The sequence below is a fragment of the Rutilus rutilus genome (genome assembly GCF_951802725.1).
Source record: "Rutilus rutilus genome assembly, chromosome: 1".
In the NCBI taxonomy this organism is placed as follows: Eukaryota; Metazoa; Chordata; class Actinopteri; order Cypriniformes; family Leuciscidae; genus Rutilus; species Rutilus rutilus.
Window position 1 is genome coordinate 32,468,249 of NC_140209.1, and position 25,465 is coordinate 32,493,713.

Consider the following 25,465-nt stretch of genomic DNA (forward strand, 5'->3'; position numbering starts at 1 on the left):
TGAAAACAGTTGTGCTTCTTAATATTTTTGTGGAAACCAAGAAAAAAAATCAAGACTTTGATGAATAAAATAGCAACATTTATTTTAAATAGAAATATTTTGTAATATTATAAAAGTCTTTACTGTCACTTTTGATCAGTTAAATGTGTCATAGCTGAATAAAACTATTGATTTCTTTCAACAACAACAAAAATCTTATTGACCCCAAACCTTTGAACAGTAGTCTATGAGTAGTTTTATATGTGTTTCAGTTATCTGTAGTTTTGGAGCCGACCTGGAGATGTGAGTGTTTTCTGCACAAATCCACCAGATCACCAGGTCAGGAAAAAATATATAAAAAATGTTTTGAAAAATAATGAATGTGCTATGTATTCAAAGTGTAAGAAATAATAGTTTTTGCACTACTTTTTACTTAATGGTTACAGCCCCCATTACATTTTTAGAGTCATTTTAAATATTTATTGACAATATATGAAACCATCTTCCCAGGTGTATATGTGAGTGGAAGTGTGTCAGCTCCTGCACTTCCTGTGTCTCAACCACCATCAGCCAATAGGGGGCAATGATGTGAGGTTGAATTTCATTGGCTGAATACTAAAGCAAGATTCAGGCTCATTTACTACTGCTTCAAGGGGTTTTTACTGCATAATCAGTGTTGGGGGAAACACATTACAAGTACGGGTTAGGTAATCAGATTACTTTTTCAAGTATCTAATAAAGAAATGCACCACTTTTAAATACACAATTTTCAAATAAGTTACGCAAGTTACTTTTATGTACCATTTATTGACTGACAGCTCTCTTGTCCCCATGTTGAGAGAAATCAGGAGAAAGTGCAGAGGCTTGTGTGTTCTGTGTGAACATGATGCTTATTGACTTTAGATAAACATTACATTTGTGTTTCATTTTTACTGCTGAACTAAAAGAGGGTTGAACAGGAGTGAATTTGCATTTCCTTCAGCCTGAGGCTTATTCATGTAACTTTACATTAGCCAAAAATAAAACATTCAGTTGCTTTTTGTTTGTTATTAAAATACAAAAAAGCAAGCCTAGCCCAGGTGAGAAAAAGTAACATAATGCATTACTTTTCTTAAAAAGTAACTAGGTAACACAATTAGTTACTTTTTTAGGGAGTGTAATTCATTACATTTAAAAGTAACTTTCCCCAACACTGTGCGTGATAGTTAGAAAAGTTCAAAATATTTCCCATTTGGTATTCATTTTATGCCAAAAACAGAAAAACATGATAGCAGTGATGTTTAAAGATAAGATGAATTAAAGTTGCTGCACAAAAAAAGTATTTGCAAATTCAAGAGCCTTCGATAGGCCACAAACAAAAATCACAAAAAAATGAAAAAAATGACAAATGCAGCCACAAATTACCAGCAATATCTCAGGCCTTAGCAGAAGTTGGGGGTGTTAGGTGTGTCTGAGAGTGATAGTGAGACAAACTTCCTCCTCATACGATGGTGAAAGAACATTGGCCAACCTCCACTTTAGAGGAAGAGAAGTGGCGCTGTGAGAGAAGAGAGGGCAGTTATCAAACACCACACCATCCGTCTTCATGTCCTGCGTTAGTGTTCGCCTGTGAAAGGTGATGATTCTGGCAGGGGTGGATGGACTAACTGCTGGATGACAACACGAACACGTCTCTTGTGAGCTGCTGGTTTATCAGTAGAGACTAGATGGAGGAGGCAGCAGAGACGGCACAGCTGAGGCAACCAAAAGTCCAGGGTGAGTTACAACAGGCGTTGAGGGAAATGTGCTTTTGTTGTACCCAACCACAGCTTTAGGCTGCATATGTGTGATTAATTCGATATCTTGCTCTCTTTCTTTGGATATGCGTGCTTGTGTGTTTGTGTTGCATGCAATGTTCAGTGCATGATCAGAGCACTTCCTGTCTTGTTCATTTTGCCTTTGTGCAAAAGTTGCATCTCAAGGAAGTTTTCATGTACACAGCATTTTTTTTTTTTTTTTTTTTTTGACAAATGTACAAAATTACTGCATCTTGGGGTGTCGTTTTGTTTCTTTCTACATGTAAAATAAATAAAAAAAAAGGTAAATGTTAAAAGAAAGAGAAAAAATCAACCCAAGATTTTATTTTTGGCATGGTGGTTTGGGAAGTTTTTTGTTAATTTACTTTCAGTCTTTTTTTATTTTTATTTTATTTAGAAGTTCTCATAAATACATAAAATGTATAACTTTAATGAGCCCAGGATGTGGAAATAAACAACCTAAATAAGACCTCAGTGGGAGGAAGTCACATGCACTGGTTTCAAGCAATTCGTAATAGCTGCAGTTCTTCTCGTTTCTACCACATTAAGTATCATGTGACATTTAACAATATCATTTTTGCAATTGGTAACAGAATTAGAATGTAACATTCTATGTAACAACTAACAGCATAACGTGCCAACTGACAGTGTAACCGCAGTGCCATCTTTGAGAGGACTTTGACTTCCGGTGGGTGATTTTTAGCAAGCAAAATGGAGAAGAACAACAAAAAAAATCTTAATCCATACAGTTGAACTAATCTCTTCATCAAAAACAAGTCCTTATTGTCCCTGTAGCAGAGCATGTTAAAAAAAACCTATGCAGGATGTGGTTGACCTAAATGGTGCATGTCACAGAGAGAAAGAGAGATTGACGGTGATGCTTTCTTTGTTAGCGCAGTACAAGAGTGGCACATTGCAAGTTTAGAACCATATCACAGCATTATGTGCATTCAAGGCTTCAGAGAGTCCATGAGTAAAAAGCATGTCTAAACTTTAAATGATCTGAATCAATGCCGTAATTTACCTGTGCTTTCAAATATCAGAAGAAATGATCTGTGCATGGTGATTTATAAATATTTTATTTTATTTTAATGTTTTTGTACAAATGAATCTGGCTTACTCTTGCTGCTTTCTCTTTACTGCTTCTGTCACGAAACATCTGTGTCAACTTCAGTAGTGTGACTTCCTGTCTTAATGTCAAATGCACATTTCCCGGTGCCATTAATTGTCATTACTCTAGCTTTAGGTTCCAGTTCCTGCAAGCCTTCACACAAATGTTCATGTACTTTAACCACAATCAAAACCCTTTTTCACAAAGAAGTGTATTGTCATGCTTTATCTTGTTTTATTTGACACTGTCCATGTTACACACATTATATATGCAAGTAATAATACAAATAATACCAAAACCAATGAACAAATGTTTGTATTAAAAACCTTTTTGGATACACTTTATTTGGTTACACTTTATTTTAAGGTGTTCTTGTTTCAGTGTAATTATATATTTAAGTACTGAGTAATATTAATTAACTACATGTACTTACTATAGGGTTTAGAGCAGGATTAGGACTTGTTTGAGGGTTAGTTGCATGTAATTATGCATAATTTACTGTTATTACTATGGTACATGTAACATATGTAACAAGGACACTGTAAAATAAAGTGTAACCCTTTATTTTAAGGTGACGTAGTTACATTTTACTTACTCAAATAAGTACTGAGGAATGTACTTAACTATAGAGTTAAGGTTTGGTTTAGGTTTAGTTACTTGTAATTATGCATAATTTGCTGTAATTGTAATAGTAAGCACATGATGTAACGTGTAAGTAGGTCACCTTAAAAAAAAGTGTTAGACTTTTTTTTTAGAATCAGATTTTCATTGAAAAAAATCACACGTGGCATCATCGCATTTCCTTCTGTTTCAGATGATGGTACCCCAGTCCGTCACTCAGAAATCAAGCGTTACAGTGAGATATTTCGCGATTTTGATGCCAATTTGGATCTGTCATTAACATGCTCGTACGTAGACCTTCTCAGTCTGTTGTGAAATTCCAGTCTTGAAAATAAAGGTTCCAAACAGGGGATTTCACAGCGGTGCCATAGAAAAAACATTTTGGTTTCCAGTGAACTGCTCTTAAAAAATTTTTTTTAAAAAATCTTAGTGTGAAGGACTTTTAATTATCTAAAGAACCATCTTTCACTATAAAGAACCTTTAGTCCAATTGAAAGATTCCATGGATGTTAAAAGTTACTGATGGAACCATCGATGCCAATAAAGAACCTTTATTTTTAAGAAATATAAAACAGTTTGAATGCTTTAGCTCCATGAGAACTGCCATGTTTCATTTTTAATATCGTTGTGTCTGCTGATTTGATTTCTCAGGACTGTGGATGAGCTTCTACAAGAAGCAGACTCACTGTCTTTAACAGACACCTCGGCAGAAACCACACTGAACGCCGATCTGGACGATATTACAGTGAGACATGATTGATGAATTATTGTTCACACTCTTTTTCCTCACATACTCATACTCATATCTCTTGATACTTTTGGGTTTAACAATCTCTCTCAAGCAAGAACGTGTTACAGCGAATATTAAAAGCTGCATGTTTTCCAGGGTGAAGATGCGGAGTCGTTGAAGATCTGCCGTGAAGAGGAGGAAAAGGACGGAGGCGTATCTGGTAAATCTTTTTAACATCTTTGTGTATGAGTGTTTGTTTGTTGGACATTTGGAGGAAGACTAACAAGGGTGGAGGACTAATGAGATTTGTGATAGGCACATTGTTTGTGCTGCTCACATAATTATTAGAATGAATATCTTACATCCAGCCATATTCGTATTGAACCCTAGAGAAGACATATGGTCTTCTGTCCATCATTTGAGATATCTGTGAGAGGAGCAAAGCAAAGCAAGAGTGACTGATCAGACTCGGAGGCATCGTGTCACGCCACTAAATCTCTCTTCTTTAACCTGCAACTGTTTACGTGTAATTAGCCACATGGACTAATGGCCCCTTGCTAACAAGATTAGCACCGGACGGGGGTTAGAGAGCAGATTAAATCGGCAGACAGCTGCTCTCTGTTTTTCCCAATGATCCATCTCTCCAAGAACTACATAGGTTTGAAAGAATGTTAGCATTAGAACTGTAATCTTTATATAAAGTTGGATTCGGAAAAAAAAAAATAGGTATAAAATATAAATTATAAAGAAGGGATGAGTAACCGAAGATGAGATGAGATATATTTTGACTAGGTAATAGCAATACTGAATTTATATATATATATATAGTGATGTCACCTTTCCATGGGTGCTAACTTAGTAAAACCTGCCTGCTCTGTGAGTATGTAGCTGTTTGCTAGCTGAGATTAGGGATTACGTTAACACTCAAAGTTTAAATAAAACATCCACATGGTGACCTATCGAAGGCAATCTCTTGGCTTGTACTCACAAAACACATCATCTTCCTTTACGTACACCTGAGACAGACTTCAGTATCAACAATTTATTCCTGTGCAGTCTCAGCCTAGTTCTCTACCCCCCACTGTGAGCAATCTGATCAGCCAAATGGACTGACTAAGCAGAGACATTTCAAGAATTACCTGGAGAAAACTGAGTTTAATGTTTTGTATCCTATTAAATAGCATATTAAATCATATGTATTCATTTTAGATTCACCAGTTTGGGTGGGATAATCAAAATCATATTTCACTCCAATTTCAAAAGACAGTAGTATGAAAAGTAAAAGAAATTATATTTTGAAATACTCATGACCACAATGCAAAAAAATCAAATTTTCAATGTTTCTTTTTTTAATCAAAATAAGTGAAATGAATGCCAAATACTACTATGTTAAATAACAGTAGTAATAATTGACTCAACATATAGGCTAATGTATCATGATTATTTCGCATCACGGTAATGAGAACTACATTTTTTGTGCATCATGGTAATGAGAATTATATTTTTTTGCATCATGGTAATGAGAATTATATTTTTCGCATCACGGTAATGAGAATTAAATTTTTTCTCTATATCACTGTAATGAGAATTATATATTTTTTTGCATCATGGTAATGAGAATTATATTTTTCGCATCACGGTAATGAGAATTATATTTTTTCTCTATATCACTGTAATGAGAATGATATATTATTTTGCATCACGGTAATGAGAATTACATTTTTTGTGCATCATGGTAATGAGAATTATATTTTTTGCATCATGGTAATGAGAATTATATTTTTTTGCATCACGGTAGTGAGAATTATATTTTTTCTCTATATCACTGTAATGAGAATTATATTTTTTCTCTATATCACTGTAATGAGAATGATATATTATTTTGCATCACGGTAATGAGAATTACATTTTTTGTGCATCATGGTAATGAGAATTATATTTTTTTGCATCATGGTAATGAGAATTATATTTTTCGCATCACGGTAATGAGAATGATATTTTTTCTCTATATCACTGTATTGAGAATTATATATTTTTTTGCATCATGGTAATGAGAATTATATTTTTCGCATCACGGTAATGAGAATTATATTTTTTCTCTATATCACTGTAATGAGAATGATATATTATTTTGCATCACGGTAATGAGAATTATATTTTTTTGCATCATGGTAATGAGAATTATATTTTTTTGCATCACGGTAGTGAGAATTATATTTTTCGCATCACGGTAATGAGAATTATATTTTTTTGCATCATGGTAATGAGAATTATATTTTTTTGCATCACGGTAATGAGAATTATATTTTTTCTCTATATCACTGTAATGAGAATGCAATATGTTATAGCATCATGGTAAAGAGAATGAGATTTTTTGCATTATGGTAATGAGAATAAAATTTTTCTCTACATCACAGTAATGAAAATTCTATTTTTTCTCTATATCACAGTAATGAGAATGAGATATGTTTTAGCATCATGGTAATGAGAATGAGATTTTTTTGCATAGAAATGAGAATTATATTTTTCGCATTACGGTAATGAGAATGAGATTTTACATCACGGTGATAATACGATTTTCACAGTATCACAGTAATGAGTATTACTTTTTTCCCTCTACATCTTGGTAATGAGAATGACATTTTTTTCACATCACTGTAATTTTATTGTATTACATTGTCACAAAACAGAAACATTTGTTTTACAATATATCTTTTAATATACTTTCTTAATTTTGGGGTGAAATATGACCTGGGTATGTTCTTGCCATGAGATTCACCTGTGTGTACAATTGTGCTGAGAAAGTCGTTAACAATATGTGTCGCAGTAACGTCAAGCTAATTTAATGAGAGAGAGTGTGTTTAAAAGACTGTAAAGTAATGATGAGATATCTATATCCTTATATCAGGAAGTCAACCCCACCCTAATCTAAAGACCATCACTATACAGTCTGCTACTGTCCTGGATTATTTCCCCTCCCCTCTGTGCCAAAAGTGAACACACACACACACACATATGCTTTAAAATGACAAGCCAAGAAGTACGGCAGGATGGAAGTGGGATAGTGGCACTCCAACAGATTCAGGTTTTTAGTTCTGATGTTTTGATCAGATCAGATTTTTAGCATTTAATGCACAGGGAGGAGACAGCAGCAGACAGAGGGAGGGTGAACAGTCTCGGAAATCCTCACACACACTCACTGCTGAGTCCCAAAGCCTTTTGGACAATACTGAACGAGCCCAGGAGCTCCCTATACAAGCATTTTGCATGGATATTGAATTACCAATCCGGAATATTGTGCTGGAGGGTCACAGGGATTCGACTTTTCGACATAGATGTTATGATTCTGTGCTCGTTTCCGACACCTTTATTAGACTTTTAGAGAATAATGTCTTTCAACATTGTTTTTAACAATTAAGTTGCTTTTTTTGTGTCTGTGTTATGATGGGCATGTACTGCAACTCAGCATTTCCCAAAGCTTTGCCTTTACATCCTTTGAAGATACGGGAGATTTATCCTCTGAGTAATGAGTGACAGCCAACAGAATCGTTAAAGCTGGTTGAGGACAAGCCTCTGTTAGTCCCGAGCGGGGTTTAATTTACATAGAGTAAGGCATGCACACGAACCGTTGATGCTGATGTCTTCCGCCTCAGCCCAGGATGCCGACCTGACCCTGTGTCGCTGCGAGGGTGGCGTGGAGCTCGCCCTTCAGTACGCCAAAATGTGGTGCCGTTATGCCAAAGACCTGCTGACCTGGATGGACAAAAGAATCAGCCTGGGTGAGTGCTTTAAATTTAGTCTTTGATTACAGAGTCACATAGAGGAACACACATCCAACTGTCAGATAAATATAGAAAACTAGCATTTAGACTCATGTTTTTTAATGTGCTGACATATTATGTTTAGGCTGGATTTGTTTGCTAGTAATTATAGATCGTTTCTGCCTGGAAGAGAAGCCGAGGGACCTCTTCCAGGAAATAGCATGAGAATCTAAAATTGGATCTCTGATAGAAAATGACTTGTGTTGAACAACACCTGTAATAGGATGAAGTAACCTTTAACACGTCATCATCTCGCACAGCGCCCTCTAGTGGAAGGTTACTGATAGGTTACCCTTTGTGGAAAAGAAATACACTTCAGCATATACTTCTAAAAAGAGTACTTATAACAGAAATAATATGCTTTAAAACAATATACTTAAGTGCAAACTTAATGTAATGTTTTTGGACAATCATTTGCATGTTTTTACAATTAAATGAAAATGTATTCTAGTATTTATATGAAATGCAATTAGATCAACTTCTCCTAGAGTGTTTTTTTCACCCACTGAAGTTGGATTTAAATACATTTTCATAATGTAATTTTATATTTACATTTACATTTACTTTTTTTTTTCTTTTTTTTATGTGGTTAAATTATCCTGCCGAATGTACTGACAAGCATGTATGCATTTATGGTAAACTAAGATATACTTTAATGTTATTTCTATTTAAATGTGTATGTCACGTATTTAAATATAGGCTATTTGTTATTACTCATTTGCAATGAAGTAGAAATTTACCATATCAAATTATGTGCACAACAAAAGAATATTAGCATTTAAAACTTTTATTAGCAAGTAAAGCTTTTAATTTGGCAAAATATACTCTTTAAAAGTGTACTTAAGTGTGTTAAGAAACACAGTCATGAAGAGGTATGTATGATAAATGGTTAGAGCAAAAAGAGACAGAATATATAACAGGCAATGCCAGACATCAATAGCCTATAATGAATTAACAGAAGTGGGAAGCATACAGTACCGGTATTGTATTCCTGGAATTGGTGATGATGAATATCCTATTTTCCATTGAGCTGTAATGCTAATGGGTTATGGCCCGATAAAGTTATGTCACCTAATATCCGCTCACTGTTGTACTATTGATATTTTGAAGCACTTTGTTGTGTGTCCATCAATACAGATGCAAACTATTTCTATCAATCGTATTTTCCATCTGGTGTTTTGCTTACTAACCTCTTTCATCTACAAGTATGTCAATGTCAGCAAATATTCAGAATTTGGCGTAATAGACACCATTGTGATTCTGAGCAATATATGATTATGAAAATCATAAATGATTGTTTGTTTGCAGAGCAAGAGTTTGCAAAGAGTATTATTAGAGCGGCAGATGCAGCCAAGTCATGTGTTGCTCAACAGGTAAAAGTGTGTTTGTGTGTGTGCGTGTGTGTGTGTGTGTGTGTGTGTGTGTGTGTGTGCGTGTGTGTGTGTGTGTGTGTGTGTGTGTGTGTGTGTGTGTGTGTGTGTGTGTGTGTGTGTGTGTGTGTGTGTGTGTGTGTGTGTGTGTGCATGTAACATGTAATGAGAGTGTTTATACAGCTATTGGCACTTTTGGTCATGTGGACTTCTATAAAACTCTTTAAAAACATTTTTCAAAATCTAATTGGTTTATTAATTTCACTATTGACAATATTCAGTCTTTTCATAATGTAATTTTATATTTACATTTACATTTACTTTTTTTTTTTTTTTTTTTTATGTGGTTAAATTATCCTGCCGAATGTAACATTCATTGCTTGAGAATTCAGTAGCATTTTTTATTTATTTTTTTCATGAAAATCATGAACATTGAATAACATCCTAGCATTCTGTGATGGAAATAATGCTGGTAGAAATTAAATTTTAAAACGTTTGGGAATAAAATGGCTGACTTATTTGTCTTGCTACGGTTAATTTCATAGCGTTTTAAATACACACAATTAAATAATATATGACAGTTTTGCATAATTTGATAAAATAACAGCTGGATGGATTTTTATGCTATAATTTGGGAAGTCTAATATAAGATAAGCTAAGCTTAATACAAAATCTATACATAAAAGTAGCAAAATAAATAATTAACATAACTAATTCAGAAACTCTCGTTATTAGTGACACCTATGGCCGTTAAGTGAACTGCAGCCAGCAACTTAGGCTATTGCTTGTGCTCTAACCATGGCTCGAACTTGTGCACATATTTCACACGTGAACGTGATTCAAGACCCCGATAAACTCACAGTGAAGTTCTTTATCATTCCTCTTCGTTTAAAAGTAAAAAAAAAAAAAATTTTTACATTTTGCAGAGATACAAGTCTATGGTTAACAAGCATCCCGACGCAGTACACGCTGCTGAGAGTGACATTTAGATGAATATGTAAATATGTGCTTTCCTCTTAATAACAAAATTAACAAAGCTGTTAAGAAAGCATGCAGCTTAAAAATGACTGAGGGCCCTTTCTTACACCCGTGGCAATGCAGCGCCAAGCGCAATGCAAGTGTTTTTTGCTAGTTTCAGTCTGACGCAGTTATCATTTTCATGTCCAACCAATAAAGGGTTGTTTAAATAGCAAATGCATTTGCGCCCATTTGTGCGCCCATGTGCTGGTCTGAAAACGAGGTGTGTTCTGGCGCATTGTTGGCGCGTTGCTATTTTGAGGCAACAGAAATAGACTGTGTCATTGACCAACTGAAACCTGGTCTAAAATCAATGGCGCAATGTGTATATAATTTTTTTTTTTTTTTTTTTAAGAGCGCGTTGGTAATGTGCGCCTATAGGCGGGTCCACAACGCGCACACTCTTCTTATTAAACACAGAAGGACGCACAGCAGCACACAAACATGTCAAATATTTTAAATAAAAGGATTACAATGTAAAAGATTATTATTGTGTACATAAAGATATGGTGGAATCCGGCTTGTCCCATAGATGTTCTGCTTGCGCACTTTTACCTCGCGCACGAGCAGTGCCGTTTGCGCTCTAGAGACGCATTCGGTCTTTCCACTATCAAATTCCGTCACGTAAATAGTGAATCTGCAGTGGCGCGAGCGCAACTGACATTAAAGGGAATGGGAGATGAAACTCTGATTGGTTTAACGCACGTAAATCCCCAAACACACCCATTACTCATTATGAGAATAGGGACAACCCTTTTAGACCATGGGTCGGGCGCGCCGATAATTTTCCCCGTGGTTAAACTATAGCAAAAGTGGATTCGGACACGCCCTAGTGAACTTGCGCCCTGCGCTTTAGACCATGCACTTAGATCATTAAAATAGGGCCCTCACTGTTATGACGGTTTGATAAAGTATATATTGAGACCATATTCTATATCTGACTATAGTTGAATATATCCCTTTTCTTTGCATGGCACATTGACGTTACAGTACAAAATGGCTCTCTTATGACATTCTCCTGCACATTGTACGCTCGCGCGCATAAACATCACATCCTTTTGATTTTCCCGGCAAAAACGTCCCGATTCCTCCTTCACATAAAAATCATTCTACAGGCTTTCACAGACAACCTAGGAAGTCTGGGACAGTCTTGCTTTATCATTTTCGTTACAAGCTGTTGGCAATAAAATGCGATTAATACATGAAAATTCTTACATATAGCCCCTTTACCTTAACTTATATGAATAAATAGTGTATAACCGTAACTTAAGCAGTTACTATATATATATCGTTTTGTACATCTAAAAAAATTTATACTGAAATCTAAGCTAAGGTTTTACAAAATCTATACATAAAGGTTCCAAAAATAAATAATGAAGTCAAGGTAAAGTGCTTAATGTGGCTTTCATATATAAAAAAAAGGAAAAACTGAATAAAAGAGCAGTCCCTGGGACTAATCCAGAAGTTACCAAACACCCTGATGCAACTATTCGGTTGCATAAGGAACATGTTGTTTACTGTCAGCCCACTTTAATGCTCTTAAATCTGGTTGGACACTTTCCACAGGACATGATGCCTCTGCAGTATATCTACACCCAGGCCCTGGAACATGATCTCAAAAGCAGCACCTCAGCCAAACACACTGCTGAACTCATTCAACAGCGCTGCTACCAGGTGCACAAACATCCATCTGATCAATGTTTATGACAAACACAAGAAATCTGAAACATATAACATGTGACGTGTGGGGTTCAACTATCTATCTATCTATCCCAAAGGCTCTCTCGGCCAAGAAGAACGAAATCGACAAGTGGCGACGGGAATTCAAAGAGCAGTGGTCAAAAGAACAGAAGAGGATGGTCAGTTATTAGTGCTGAGGTTGATATCGTATGTGTATTCATTAATTTATCAGTCCAGTAATGTGACATATGTTTTGATGATCAGAATGATGCTGTGTCAGCGCTGAAGAGGGCTCGACAGCAATACCAGCAGCGCTGTGAGGATCTGGAGAAGGCCAAAGCCATGACGGCCAAAGCTGAAGAGGAGACCGGGGGTTACAAGACCCTGGACAAGAGGAGGAAGTCCAGAGATGACGCCCAAGCTAAGGTCATCCCGAGTATATGGCTCATTCTGTAGTTTAACATGAACAAAAATGGACAAAAACAATACGCTTTCGCAATAACATTACTATTGTGTTTAGTTTACACGTTTCATCAGTTTAACAAATCTGCTAGTCACCAAGTTTAATCATTAAAAACAGTCTTGACATTAAAAGGGAAAGTATGTTTTCCCTGGTGAATTTGTCAAAAGGTTATTTTGTCTATTCTGCCTTATGAACAGTGATTGTTAGAAAAGAATTTGAAGAAATTTTTTTTTGCAGATATCCATGTGATATTTAAGTTGCAGGGGGTTGTTCGGATAGTAACATAGTTGAAAGAACCTTTGAAGACCTAAAAAATTTATTATAATTTAATTATTAAATAATGTACACGTTTTTTAAGAAAAATAATTTTAACTTCATTTAAAGAGTTAGTTCACCCAAAAATGAAAATTCTGTCAGTAATTACTCACCCTCATATTGTTCCAACCCCGTAAGACTTTCGTTCATCTTCGGAACACAAGTTAAGATATTTTTGATTAAATCTGAGAGCTGGCTCACTCCTCCATAAGACATTATAACTTGCTGGCCTAGAAAATGCATTAAAAGACATCGTTAATATAGTCCAAGTGACTACAGTGGCTCAATCTTAAGTTTATAAAGCGACGAGAATACTTTTTGTGCGCAAAAAAAAAACAAAATAACGACTTTATTCCACTATTCATTTCCTTCTCTCTGGGCCTCGAGTTTTTTCACGTAGTATAACTGCGCAGCGCATCTGTGTTATACGTCACACGTAGGCTCACTATTGGCCGACGCTGGTCATGTGTGTGATGCGTGTGACGTATAACACAGAAGCGCTACGCAGTTACACTACGTGAACTAACTCGAGGCCCAGAGAGAAGGAAATGAATAGTGGAATAAAGTCGTTTTTTTTTTTTTTTTTTGCGCACAAAAAGTATTCTCGTCGCTTTATAAACTTAAGATTGAGCCACTGGAGTCACTTGGACTATATTAACGATGTCTTTAATGCATTTTCTGGGCCAGCAAGTTATAATGTCTTAGAAGCCTATGGAGGAGTGATCCAGCACTCAGATTTAATCAAAAATATCTTAATTTTTGTTCTGAAGATGAACGAAAGTCTTACGGGGTTGGAACAACATGAGGGTGAGTAATTACTGACAGAATTTTCATTTTTGGGTGAACTAACCCTTTAAAGGAAATTAAACTTTAAACTACATTTTCTACAGCATTTAGATTTAGGAAATACATTTGATATAGATAATGTTGACTTTACACATTTTTTATTTAATATATTGAACTTGAGACCGACTCGCTTTAAAAATTGACACCTGTAATTTGAGGGATATTTAGACAATTTCAAGCAAACTACTACAGAGGGTGCACAAAAAATTGTGTGAGATTATAATATGCTGTTAGTTCTGAAAAATACTATTATCAACAATGCACATAAAATGTACCCTAAACACTTCAGTGAGATTATAAAGGAGTATTTCTTGTTTTAATAGTGCAGATAACCAAAAGTGTAAATATGTGTCATGTTAATTATCTCTACTGGAAGATATTTATTATCACTGTGCTTTGCTACCGTGTAGGTTACAGAGACTGAGATGATGTACAAGCAGTGTGTGTGTGAAGCAAACAACCATCAAAGAGAGCTGGAGGGTGTGAAGCGCAAAATCATCGTCCACATCCGCAAGCTCATCTGTCAAGGAGACACTGTGCTGAAAGAGGTGGGTTCACCAGCCTTTAGAGACAGTTTGGGAGGCGAAAAGGCGGAAAGTAAATATTTACACATGAACGAGAAACTTTAGGTCGATCAGATCGCAAGTAGACGAGGGAGACACATTCCTGTTTACAACTGGTGTTTTAATCTGTCTCTTTTGTCCACTTTGACCACTTCTGTCCTGAGGTTTCAGATCTTTTAAACTAATAGATGAAATAATCTCGTGCAATTTACATATGAACACGACCAGAGACAACGTAAAAACAAACGGAGAGCAACAGGTTTCGTTTATGTTCTGACAGCTGCAAGACCAGCCGAACACTGTAAGTGTGTGTTAGAAATCAGGAATGGTGAGAGAACATTGTGCTTGGTATGTTTTTTGTCTTTAAATCAATCTCGGGTCTTCAGCCGACAAAGTTGAACTCCCATCTCCCATCCCACATGAGCGTTTACACTACGAAAGCAATCCAGTCGAATGCGTTTTCGACTACCTCTGGAAGTGTTTGATGGTCCATGTGTGATCCGATCAACCAAAACACATCTTAACACCAGGTGTAAACAGGGCCATACTTTACTTAGAGTGAAGGGAAGATCTGCTATATCCAGTGAGAATCTATCAATCATCAAAAAACAAAAATGCAATAAGAAGCAGAGTATAGTATAGAGAGTGGGCATACAAGTAACCACTCAGAATTCACTAGCATCCACAAAACACCCTAGCAATTGCATAGCGATGACTTTTGCGTCGGCTAGCACTAGTCATCAGATGTTCAGCGTATCTAGTTTACACTTATATTTGTATATTCATCCATGGCTTCTCGATCAAAGTCTCTGTCTTATTCCTGTCAGGCAACGGTGAACATGTTCTTTTACCAGCGGCAGCAGACTGAGATGGTTCCTCTGGGCTACCAGAACCTGGAGCTGACCTGCAGGCCCTTTGAGCCGGGTGAACCCTACCTGCAGTACATCCTGGGAAAGAACATGCCCGACTATCCTCTCCAGAACTTCACATTCCAGGAGTTCATCCCCCAAAGCAGGAGGTGAGGGCACACAAGAATAACTTGTCACTTGCAGGTCAGGATGTCAGGAAGATTTATTTTTTTAACAAAATGAATCATTTTATTCAGCAAGGATGCATTAAACTAATAAAAAGTGGCAGTAAGACATTTATAATGTTATGAAAGAGTTCTATTTTAGATTAATATTTGGAATTTTCTATTCACCAAAAAAAAATCCTGATACATCAGTTTCCACAAAAATATGAAGCAGCTCGACTGTCTTCAGCATTGATAATAATCAGAAATTCTTGAGCAGAAAATCAGATATTATGCTTGTTCGACTTGAACCGGCGCTGCACAGACCGATCGGTGAATGACATCAAAGTACCGCGAGAGCGAATAGAAAGTAGACGGCTCCTTATGCTTTTGAATTGCTCTCGCGGTACTTTGATGTCATAAACCGATCGGTCTGTGCAGCGCCGGTTCAAGTCGAACAAGCCTTATATTACAATGATTTCTGAAGGCTCATGTGACTGAAGACTGGAGTAATGATGCTGAAAATACAGCTTTGATCACAGGAATAAATTACATTTTAAAATATATTAAAATAGTTATTTTAAATGGTAATAATATTTAACAATATGACCATTTTCACAGTTTTTGATCAAATAAATGCAGCTTTAAAGACTTATTTTAAAAACATACTGACCCCAAACTTTTGAATGGTTTTAAATAATTGAAGGCAAGATTTAAATCAATATACTGTACCAAAAATAATTAAAGCGTAAATTCTTTGCATATCTTTGCAAAGCTGTTTTATTTTTAATTGTAACAGAGATCAGCTTCACTTTTTATAAAGGTATGAATCAGTTGCTAAATCCCACTGATGTTTATTGTGAACAGAACTGAATTGCCTGTAATAGCTCAAGCATTTCTGTCTCAATGCTCCTGCAGTCAACTAAAGCTCATTTACGTGTGTGAACAACTAAACTAGCAACCGCATCATTTGAGTTGAATTTCTGTATACCCTATCTTCACAGATCCCCACCAACAGGTCGACGTAAACAAAGCACTGCTACAAGTTACCTACAAGATTCATATGCGCTACCAGATGATCTGAAGCACAGCAGCAGTTTAGTAGATGGACGTACGTCTGATTTCCGTCATAAACTTTCTTGAATTTAACCCGTCCAGCTGAAGTGCAACTGAAAATTGTCATGTGATTTATTGATGTACAGGACGGCCTGGTCACAGTGACCGAGACAGCACAGGAGGAAGTCTTGAATCGCTGTCCAGTCCAGGTAGAAAAAATCTCTTGCAACATTTTATTACTGTCCTATCTAGATGTTGTAAATAAGTGACTAATATCTCTCCTCTCCGAAGCTCATGGGAGCCGTAAGCTGCCCAAGGCCTCCTCCACAGGAACCATGTCTTCAGATGATCTTGATGAGAAAGACTCTCTGCAAGAAGCAGGTATATTTGACACTTTCTGCATTTCAATGGCAGACACTGCAGTTGTTGACATTTTTTTCATCTGTGTGCAGAGAGCGAAGAGGGTTTATCTGATAGCAACGGAATGACGTGTAAACTGCGAACTGCATCACGTGCCGCTTTGACCCACAGACTGAGAAAAATGAAGAGCAAGATGGTCAAGTGTAAGCAATGTGACAACTACATCCTGGTCAACGGGATTGAGTGTGAGGAGGTGAGTGTCAGATAAGGGCCCATGGCTTTTAGTTAGTGCATCCGAGTGAAACCGCTACTCGAACAAGAAAAAATGAAGGGCGGGTCTTGATTTTGCTTATGGGGAATTGGTTGTGGTTTGTGGTTTGTTACCACAAAAAAATCTATTTCTCTATGAATAAGAAAAATGAATAGAATTGTGCTTTATTGTTCACTTAAGTAAAGCAATTAACTCCTGGTGAACTGATCCTATAAAGAAGTGTGCTGTAAGTAGTGTGATGAAAGTGACAGTTAAAGGGATATTTAATAAAAAATGATATCATTAATTACTCACCTCACTCAACCTTCGACCTTCGTTCATCATCGGAACACAAATTAAGATATTTTTGATGAAACTGAGAGGTTTCTGAACCAGTCATAGGCAGCAACGTCATTGCAACTTTCAAGGTCCAGAAAGGTAGTAAAGACATCGTTAAAATAGTCCATGTGACTACAGTGGTTCAGTCTTAATGTTATGAAGCGACGAAAATACTTTTTGTGCGCAAAAAAAATGACGACTTTATTCCACTATTCATTTTCTTCTCTCTGGGCCTAGAGTTTTTTCACGTAGTATAACTGCGCAGCGCTTCTGTGTTGTACGTCACACGATTGAACCACTGTAGTCACATGGACTATTTTAACATTGCAACTTTCAAGGCCCAGAAAGGTAGTAAAGACAATGACGTTGCTGCCTATGGCCTAACCTCTCGTGTGTCATCAAAACGATCTTCATTTGTGTTCCGAAGATGAACGAAGGTCTTACGGGGTTGGAACGACATGAGGGTGAGTAATTAATGACCGAATTTTCATTTTTAGGTGAACTATCCCTTTAAATGACTGGTTAGTAAAAGAATGAATATGGCAGACTGACTGTTGCTCCTCTCTTGCCAGTGTGGCCTTGCAGTCCACAGGAAGTGCCTGGAGGTTTGCCAGCTGGAGTGTGAGCACAGGAGGGGCTTCATCTTTGGGATGGAGATCTCCCTGCTGCCCAGAGAGAGCCAAGACTATGTGCCCTTCGTTGTCTTGCGTTGCACTGAAGAGATTGAGAGCAGGGCTCTCGGAGTCCAGGTAGGAATAAAGCAAAAACACTGATCTTGTGAAAATGTCTTAAAAGAGACAGACAAGAAATTTGACTAGTTGACTCACTCCTACACCGATCTGTATTTTTAATGCTTGCTAAGGCAACTTTTAAGTTTTAAGGCTGGAATACATTACGCAGCTTTTAAAATCCGAAAAGATTTTAAAACACTAGACTTGCCGACTTTGGAAATGGTTACAGAGGTTCTGAACTCATAAAACAGAAACATGTGCCTCGTTGCTAGGAGACATGTGACAAATGAAAATAATATATGTTTTAAAATCGGCTCAAAATATCAAACATGTTTGGTATCCTCTGACTGGATGGAAAATCCCAAATCTGCAGACTGACGGACTGTAAAAAATTTAAATCTGGGTAAAAGTTGTGTAGTGTATTCCGGGTAAAGATTTACCACAGACTTGAATGAAACCTCGAATGATTGGGGCAAGTTGTCGGCCGGCATCATGGTAGACATTTATGGACAAGCAAACAATCATATTTTGTTCAGAAGATAAAATAATCTAGTTGTGTTCCCTCTCTTGTTCTTGTCTCTGTATAAAGGGAGTGTACAGAATCAGTGGATCCAAACCTCGCATTCTGAAGTTATGTCAGGCCTTTGAAATCCAGAAAGACCAAGTTGACCTTAGTGACCTCTCACCGCATGACATCACCTCCGTACTCAAGCACTTCTTCAAAGAGGTAAAAAAGGATTCTTGAGTAAAGTTCACATTTTTAACGTGAGTTCAAGTAAAACAAATATCTAGTCTTAAATGGAGCACAACAGAGCTCGCCCAATTTTTCAGTAGCCTTGTTTCCGGACGTATTTTTCCCCATTCATTTCTCCCATAGGGTTTTTTTTTTTTAAGTCTTTGTTATAGAGTTATAAGCCATGAACAAAACCTACCAGCTACAAGGTGAATTCACGACATTACAAACTTTGATTTGAAGCAAAAAAGATGTATTTAAAAAGACAAAATTACAATACTGTGAAACTACAATCCCATGAAACATTGCAAATGTTACGAATTCAAAACTATTGATCTAAAGATTTATATTTTGTATGTTGACAACAGTATGTTTTACATTTATTGCAAAATAAGCAAATTGCTGATTCTCTGATTATTTGATAATTTTCTGCAGAATCATGGGTAATGTAGTTTTTCCCCAGTTTTCTTTAATGGTTTATAAGTTATTGTTTAAAATTAATTCGAATGGGATTTTTACTACCAGTACCCAACTGTTACACTCTATTTACAGTAATCTTCTCATTCCTTGAAACATATTTTGGGATTAATCCCCTCAACACCCCGTTCTTCCTCTTTCACAGCTTCCAGAGCCGTTACTCACCTTTGACCTTTACACCGACTTTATCAACGTGGGTAAGGAGATTCAGAGGCTTAGTGAAAAGGATCATGTTGCCGAGACTGCTGGGATTGTGGAGAGTATTGTGGTCAAACTCCGAGAGCTTACTAGTCGATTGCCTCTGTGTAACTACAAAACAGTGCAGCACATAACTGCCCACTTGAACAGGTACCATACTGTCTGAAATTACATTAAAGCTCATCTAAATGACATAGTTCGCTACTAATACATCACTTTCTTCTCTTCAGAGTGGCAGAACAATATGAAGACAACAAAATGTCTCCAGGAAACCTGGGCATCGTGTTTGGCCCCACGCTCCTGCGGCCCCTGGTGTCAGGGGATGTGTCGATGATCGCTCTCCTGGAAACCAGCTATCAGGCTCTTCTTGTGGAGTTCATGATCTCACACTATGACCAAGTATTCGGTTCCCCAACAAGATCCAGCACCCCTCCGCCACCGCCTCCCACGGCACCCCTCCCAGACACCCCACCAAGAGCTTCATGTCCCATCTCTCCTGCCAGCAGTTCCTCACAGGACCCTGGAGCCGCGTCCAGAGAACGTCCACGCTCACTGGAGGTAGGCAATAACATCATGACTTCATACAATAAGTAGCTCCACGCTAACACCGTGCCCTAACCAGATGTGTTGCGTTGCGTTGCGAGACGCAGTTTGTTTGTCGATGCTAGACACGGCTACCGGATGCGTCAAAATCAATCAAATATCACAGCCAATCAGAAGAGCGTGTGGGTGCGTTTTTTCTCTCTCTCTCTCTCTCTCTCTCTCTCTCTCTCTCTCTCTCTCTCAGCAAGTGCACTTAAAATCGGCATGCAATGGAAGTTGTGATAAATTGTGCATTATTTACTAGTTGAACGTAATTCATGGTGGAATCAACGTCTCTAGTTGACGGTAAATTTTCAAAAATTAAATAAAAACCTAAAAAAGCTAATCTTACCTTATGTGCAATCTTTGTTCTTCATTTTCTAGAATTGGTACAATGTTTCTGTGTAGTTAATTAAGAGAAGGTACACCGCCATCTTGCGCTGATGAAAGTGACTTGAACACACCTGATGTCGTAAACACAATCTTCCCAGGAGGACTTGAACGCACCAAGTGTTGTGGTGTTCTATTCAAGTGAAACGGTTTCTTGAACAAGAAAAATGTAGGGCGCGACTTTATTTTGTCCGTGGTGAATTGATTGGATGGTTGTGGTTTGCTATTGGTGGATCTCATGTGAGTGACAGGTTGCAACCGCCCTCACGCCAGTAAACGCATCATCAGAGAAGAGAAGAGATGGGCTGCAAGAGGGAGAAGAAGTTATTTTGATTAAAGATAGGAGAGCACATGAACTAAAAAATATATATATGTGCACTGATAAATCATTTACAATAAATACTGCAATATGGAATTGCCCATTTTGATTTCATGGTGACTTTAACTTGCAACCAAATTGATAATATGAAACCATTTAAAAATCATTAAAAATACATACCGAGTGACTGAAACCGGTCACATATTCACTGACAGCATGGTTCGAATTACGTGGGAGCCAGTGGGAGCTGAGCTCCCATAGAGAGAGGATGAGCTCCCATGAAAGCAGTAAAATCATACACCTGTGGGGGTCTCTAAAAATCATCAGCACCATTATTTTAAATTACAAATAAAGCACTTTTTCCTTCAGACTACTGTAGCATGACTTAAAAGATAGGACAAGATGCCAAACACATGGATCTCGCAGGATGTCAGATCGTCATCACACTACATCCTTATGCTTCGCTTTCTGCCAGGACTTTTACTGACTTTTCCCAACTCAAAGACCTAGAAGTAGCATAACCCATCAGCCAAGTGTTATTTTAACATAGGCGTAATTTGCAGGTGGGACATGTCCCCACCACTTTTTGCTAAGGTCGATATTGTCCCCAGCACTTTTGAAACATCTCACGGCACTAATATACCAATACAAATAAATAAAACATCTTCAGTTAACTAGCAGAGCATTCATTTAGTTCGTTTGAGAGGCGATCTAGCGCTGAAATGTGTTGTTTTTTAAATCAAGTGATCAAAGTGCTCGTTGCCGCTGCGATCAGTGGCGTGGATACTGTGTTGTCTTGTGGCTCGCACACAGTCTTCACTCGCGAGCTTCAATCCGTAGTGGAGACTCTCTATATTCGTTCCAGTGAAATTACAAAACAAAATGCACACAAACGTGTCCTTGCCTGATATACAACCACTGATAAACATAATCGGTTTTGATAAATAAAAAAAAATATATATATACTATTGCGGATTAGAACCCAGAACCTCTGACACGCTTGGCAAAAGTTCTGCCACTGTACCATTTAAATACACACTTGCAATTGTCGGACTAACAACATCTATTAGACTTCATTAAATGACAAATTAACCAAATGTACTATTTCATTTAAATTGTGTTAGCAATGCTTTTTTTTTTTTATTAAACATTTTTATTTATTTACATTAGTAGGCTAAGCTAACAGCTTGCCTGCTCATAGCTTAGGCCTTCTTTTTTCTTCTTTTTTTAAAGAGACCCCCACAAAGATGAAATTATAATTGAACCCTGACTGACAGCCCAAATTCTGCCTTGTTTTAGCCGAGACGTCAGGGCTGTGTTTGGACGGCTATTAGACGTCTTTTAAATGCAAAATTGCTTGCTGGGGTATTGCTATAAAAATCACGCAAAATGATATTCAAACGCACATTAGGCGCTTTTAAGATTAAATAAAGCACATTATCAGTCATAGTTCCTATGTTGTGGTTCCAGCCGTAACGTCGCAGAAATAGAAACCGTTTCTATCGTTCATTGCGTATCGCCGTCGCGGCTGGTTATAACAAAAACTCTTAAAAAATAGCTGTGTGTTGCGGCGTCGCATCTGGTTAGGACACTGTGTAGCTAAGTCAAATAAACACAGTCCGACTGTTGTCATGATGATGCTAAAAGCTCACCTCAGGTGGACGTGCTCGTGCGGGCGAAAGAGTTCATCTTGATCTGCTTGAGCCGCTATTGCTCTGCTCGGGCCTGAATTGTCCCGCCGTGCCCGTGGAAAGGCCTGGAGGGATTAAACGCTTACTCTGTGAAGATTACTTCTGCTTGCCTGTGTGCTTGTGCTTATGTCAGAGTCTTACCTCTGTCGCAAGGTGCTTTTAGTCAGTGCCGAGGCTCCTCAGCAACTACAGAAAAGCCTGGAGGATGGTATTAGCTATTAGCCGAGTCTCCTCTAATTAGAACAGTTTAACTTATTGATTAGCAAGTTTTCCACAGGTTTAGACTGTTTTAGTAGGCTTCTCACAAATAGCGCTGGACTAACACATTTAATATTGCTAGCACTAACTGGCAGATATATATAATATTATAATAAATCATATATAAGTTTGGGGTCTGTAAATTTTTTTCATGTTTTTCATGAAAACATCATGTCTCTTAAGCTCACCAAGGCTGCATTTATTTGATCAAAATACAGTAAAAACAGTATAATATTATTACAATTTAAAATAACTGTTTTAAATGTGAATATATATTTAAATGTAATTTATTTCTGTGATGCAAAGCTGGATTTTCAGCATCATTAATCCAGTCTTCAGTCACATGATCCTTCAGAAATCATTCTAATATGATTTGCTGTTCAAGAAACATTATCATCAATTTTGAAAACAGTTGTGCTGCTTGAGATTTTCGGGGAAATATAGCCTAATCTTTTTTCAATTTAATGCATTGTTTCCTAATAAAACTGTTAATTAATAAAATAAATTTAAATCTCACTGACCCAAACTTTTAAACGATACCTGTGTAACCAGTTTACATTATAAATCTTTTAAATGTGTCACTGACACTTTATCTACAATATAATACTACAATATGACAGTAATTTAAACATCTAAATGATCCATTAGTCAACTTATATTCAGAATTTCTATCATTTTAACAGAATCGCACTATCAAGAGAGACTCAAGCGAGGGTTATATTTCTGACAAGTCATCATCCAATGAAGCAATGGACCAGCTGAGCCCAGAAGCCAATGAAAGAGCAGGTAGGCGGGCTTTAAAAGACATTCAAATTCAATACCAGCTGGCTGCTTGCGCAAACTTTTTGCTCTGTGTTTCTGTGGCATTGCCGATCCCTTTTTCTTCCTGTTTTCTTCCTGTTGTCATAAGCAAACAAGTGATTTTTTTGTTAGTCTAAATGACATGGAAATACATTTTTAAAGCATTTTGATGAATACAAAATTAAAAAAATCAATTATATTGTTGTGAATAAACGTGTGATTTTGTTCTGTGCATCTTCCAGTCCTGGCTATGAGGCCGACAGCGTCTCCTCAGGGGCATCTGGAGCAGGCTGCAGAAAGTCAACTACAAACTCAGTCGAGGGGTCACTTCAGCAGGCAGCCGGTCAAGTACAACAGACAGGGTTCGACAGGAGCACAATTAAGCAAAGCAGACTCTCAGTCGCGGGACGAGGACAATTCTGGGAGCGGGGAAGGACTTGTGCCAGGAAGTGCAGACAGCAGCCGCAGCTCCTCTCCTGAGCCCGAGACCCCCATAACAACTCACTCTCGATTACACGAGACCCCTGGCCCACAGAATAGCACCCCTGGGAGTCAGACTGCACCTCACACAGGGGTGACAAGGACAGTATCGGATGAGGGGGTTAAAGCAGTAGCTTCTTCATTCAAAGAACATGTGGGCCAAATGGCCAAACGAAATACCAACCAATCGAACAACACCCTGGGGGGGAGAGAGCGCCTGATCCGATCCTTGAGGAGGCGTCCGACGGAGGAGAGAACAGCACAGAAGGTCCTGTCCGGACTGAGGCTAAAACGCAGTGATTCAGGGAAGGCCGAGCAGCTCCATTTTGTTTGACACTGACTGAGGCAGACTGATGGGGTTCCTTAAATTCACCGGGATAAATCCCATTTTGTGCTGTAAAGCCCACAGTATTTTATTAGGCTACGCGCTGTACATTTTTAGTTTCCCTGCTTTGTGGCGTATGACGTACGGTGTAGTTAAATCACAGTACAGATGGTAGTTTCCACTCTCACTGGAAATTTGGCACAGATTTACCTGTGTTTATTTGTTATTCATAGACAGCCTGTCTTGTATAGATGTATGATGCTGAAACATGACTCCTTTGGGATGAACATGCAATATAGTATGGAAACAACAACAACAAACTGGCTTGTTTTTTTGGTTTGCTTTTTCAGATTCTTTAAAACCGACATTCGACAATGCATTTACTGACATTCTTCAAAATATCTTCTTTTGTGTTCATTAGAAGAACGTTTTATTATTATCATCAGTGAGGAGAATTATTATTTAGACCACATCAGGGCCTTACAGCTTATCATGCTAATTGTCAAGTCAGATTACTTGAGTTTACTTTAGCCTATACATATTATTATGTAACGCTGGCGCCACTAGATGGCAGACACGACGCGTGTGGACCTGCATTGCATTTGATGACATGCTCTAGGTATAATTGGGGCATATTAATTACCTCAAAAATGACTTCCATACTAGCCATTGTTTTGTCAATAGGCCTGTACTAAGCATTTCCATACTGTAGCCCTTGAGCTATTTTACAAATTCATGCTTCTGTCATTGATTTTTGTGTTAAAAACACTCTCGGAATGTATACGTATGGCTACACGATTATTTAATTTAATTTAGGCATATACCGACTACGAGAACAAATTACACTTTTGATAATTAGCCTGTTGGCTTTCATCCGTTTTCAACCGTACGAATGACAAGTTCACTCACAACTTGAACACCCATTTGTTGGTAACTTTAATTGGACCAATATAAAAATACGTCTTTCATCTGAAGGCTATTGTTCTTTACGCTACACAAAATCTGAGATTATTATAGTTGTTGCCTATAGGCTATGATGTATGGAATTTACCAATCTTTTTATTTAAAACAGCTGTCATTCAGACAATAAATTATTTCTCTGAAGGAGAAACGGCGAGATACTCGTTGCCAGATACAATAGGTCACTTCTA

General features: G+C 37.5%; 1 protein-coding gene across 2 annotated transcripts; it reads left to right on the top strand.

Moving 5' to 3' along the window:
* Nucleotides 1-1,482: 1,482 nt before the first annotated feature.
* Nucleotides 1,483-25,445, top strand: gmip (GEM interacting protein). 2 transcript variants are annotated; one of them, XM_084423215.1, is made up of 21 exons: nt 1,483-1,734; nt 3,701-3,794; nt 4,159-4,252; nt 4,394-4,457; nt 7,891-8,016; nt 9,367-9,431; nt 12,012-12,119; nt 12,224-12,304; nt 12,390-12,551; nt 14,160-14,297; nt 15,140-15,330; nt 16,329-16,435; nt 16,527-16,589; nt 16,672-16,761; nt 16,833-16,993; nt 17,902-18,078; nt 18,650-18,787; nt 19,416-19,618; nt 19,699-20,026; nt 23,392-23,494; nt 23,752-25,445. In XM_084423215.1, the coding sequence occupies exons 1-21, from the start codon at nt 1,686-1,688 to the stop codon at nt 24,321-24,323; spliced, it is 3,114 nt and encodes a 1,037-aa protein (XP_084279341.1). In that variant the 5' UTR covers nt 1,483-1,685; the 3' UTR covers nt 24,324-25,445. The 2 variants fall into 2 exon arrangements, with proteins under 2 accessions (XP_084279341.1, XP_084279342.1); XM_084423216.1 differs by lacking the exon at nt 23,392-23,494 and having other exon boundaries at nt 23,752-24,687.
* Nucleotides 25,446-25,465: the final 20 nt, after the last annotated feature.

What these genes read in the sequence shown, in the direction of transcription:
- gmip (XM_084423215.1), top strand. Translation starts at nt 1,686, where the DNA reads ATGGAGGAGGCAGCAGAGACGGCACAGCTGAGGCAACCAAAAGTCCAG. An exon ending in TTCATCCCCCAAAGCAGGAG is followed by an intron (nt 15,331 to 16,328) that starts GTGAGGGCACAC and finishes CTATCTTCACAG; the next exon opens with ATCCCCACCAACAGGTCGAC. An exon ending in TGAATCGCTGTCCAGTCCAG is followed by an intron (nt 16,590 to 16,671) that starts GTAGAAAAAATC and finishes TCCTCTCCGAAG; the next exon opens with CTCATGGGAGCCGTAAGCTG.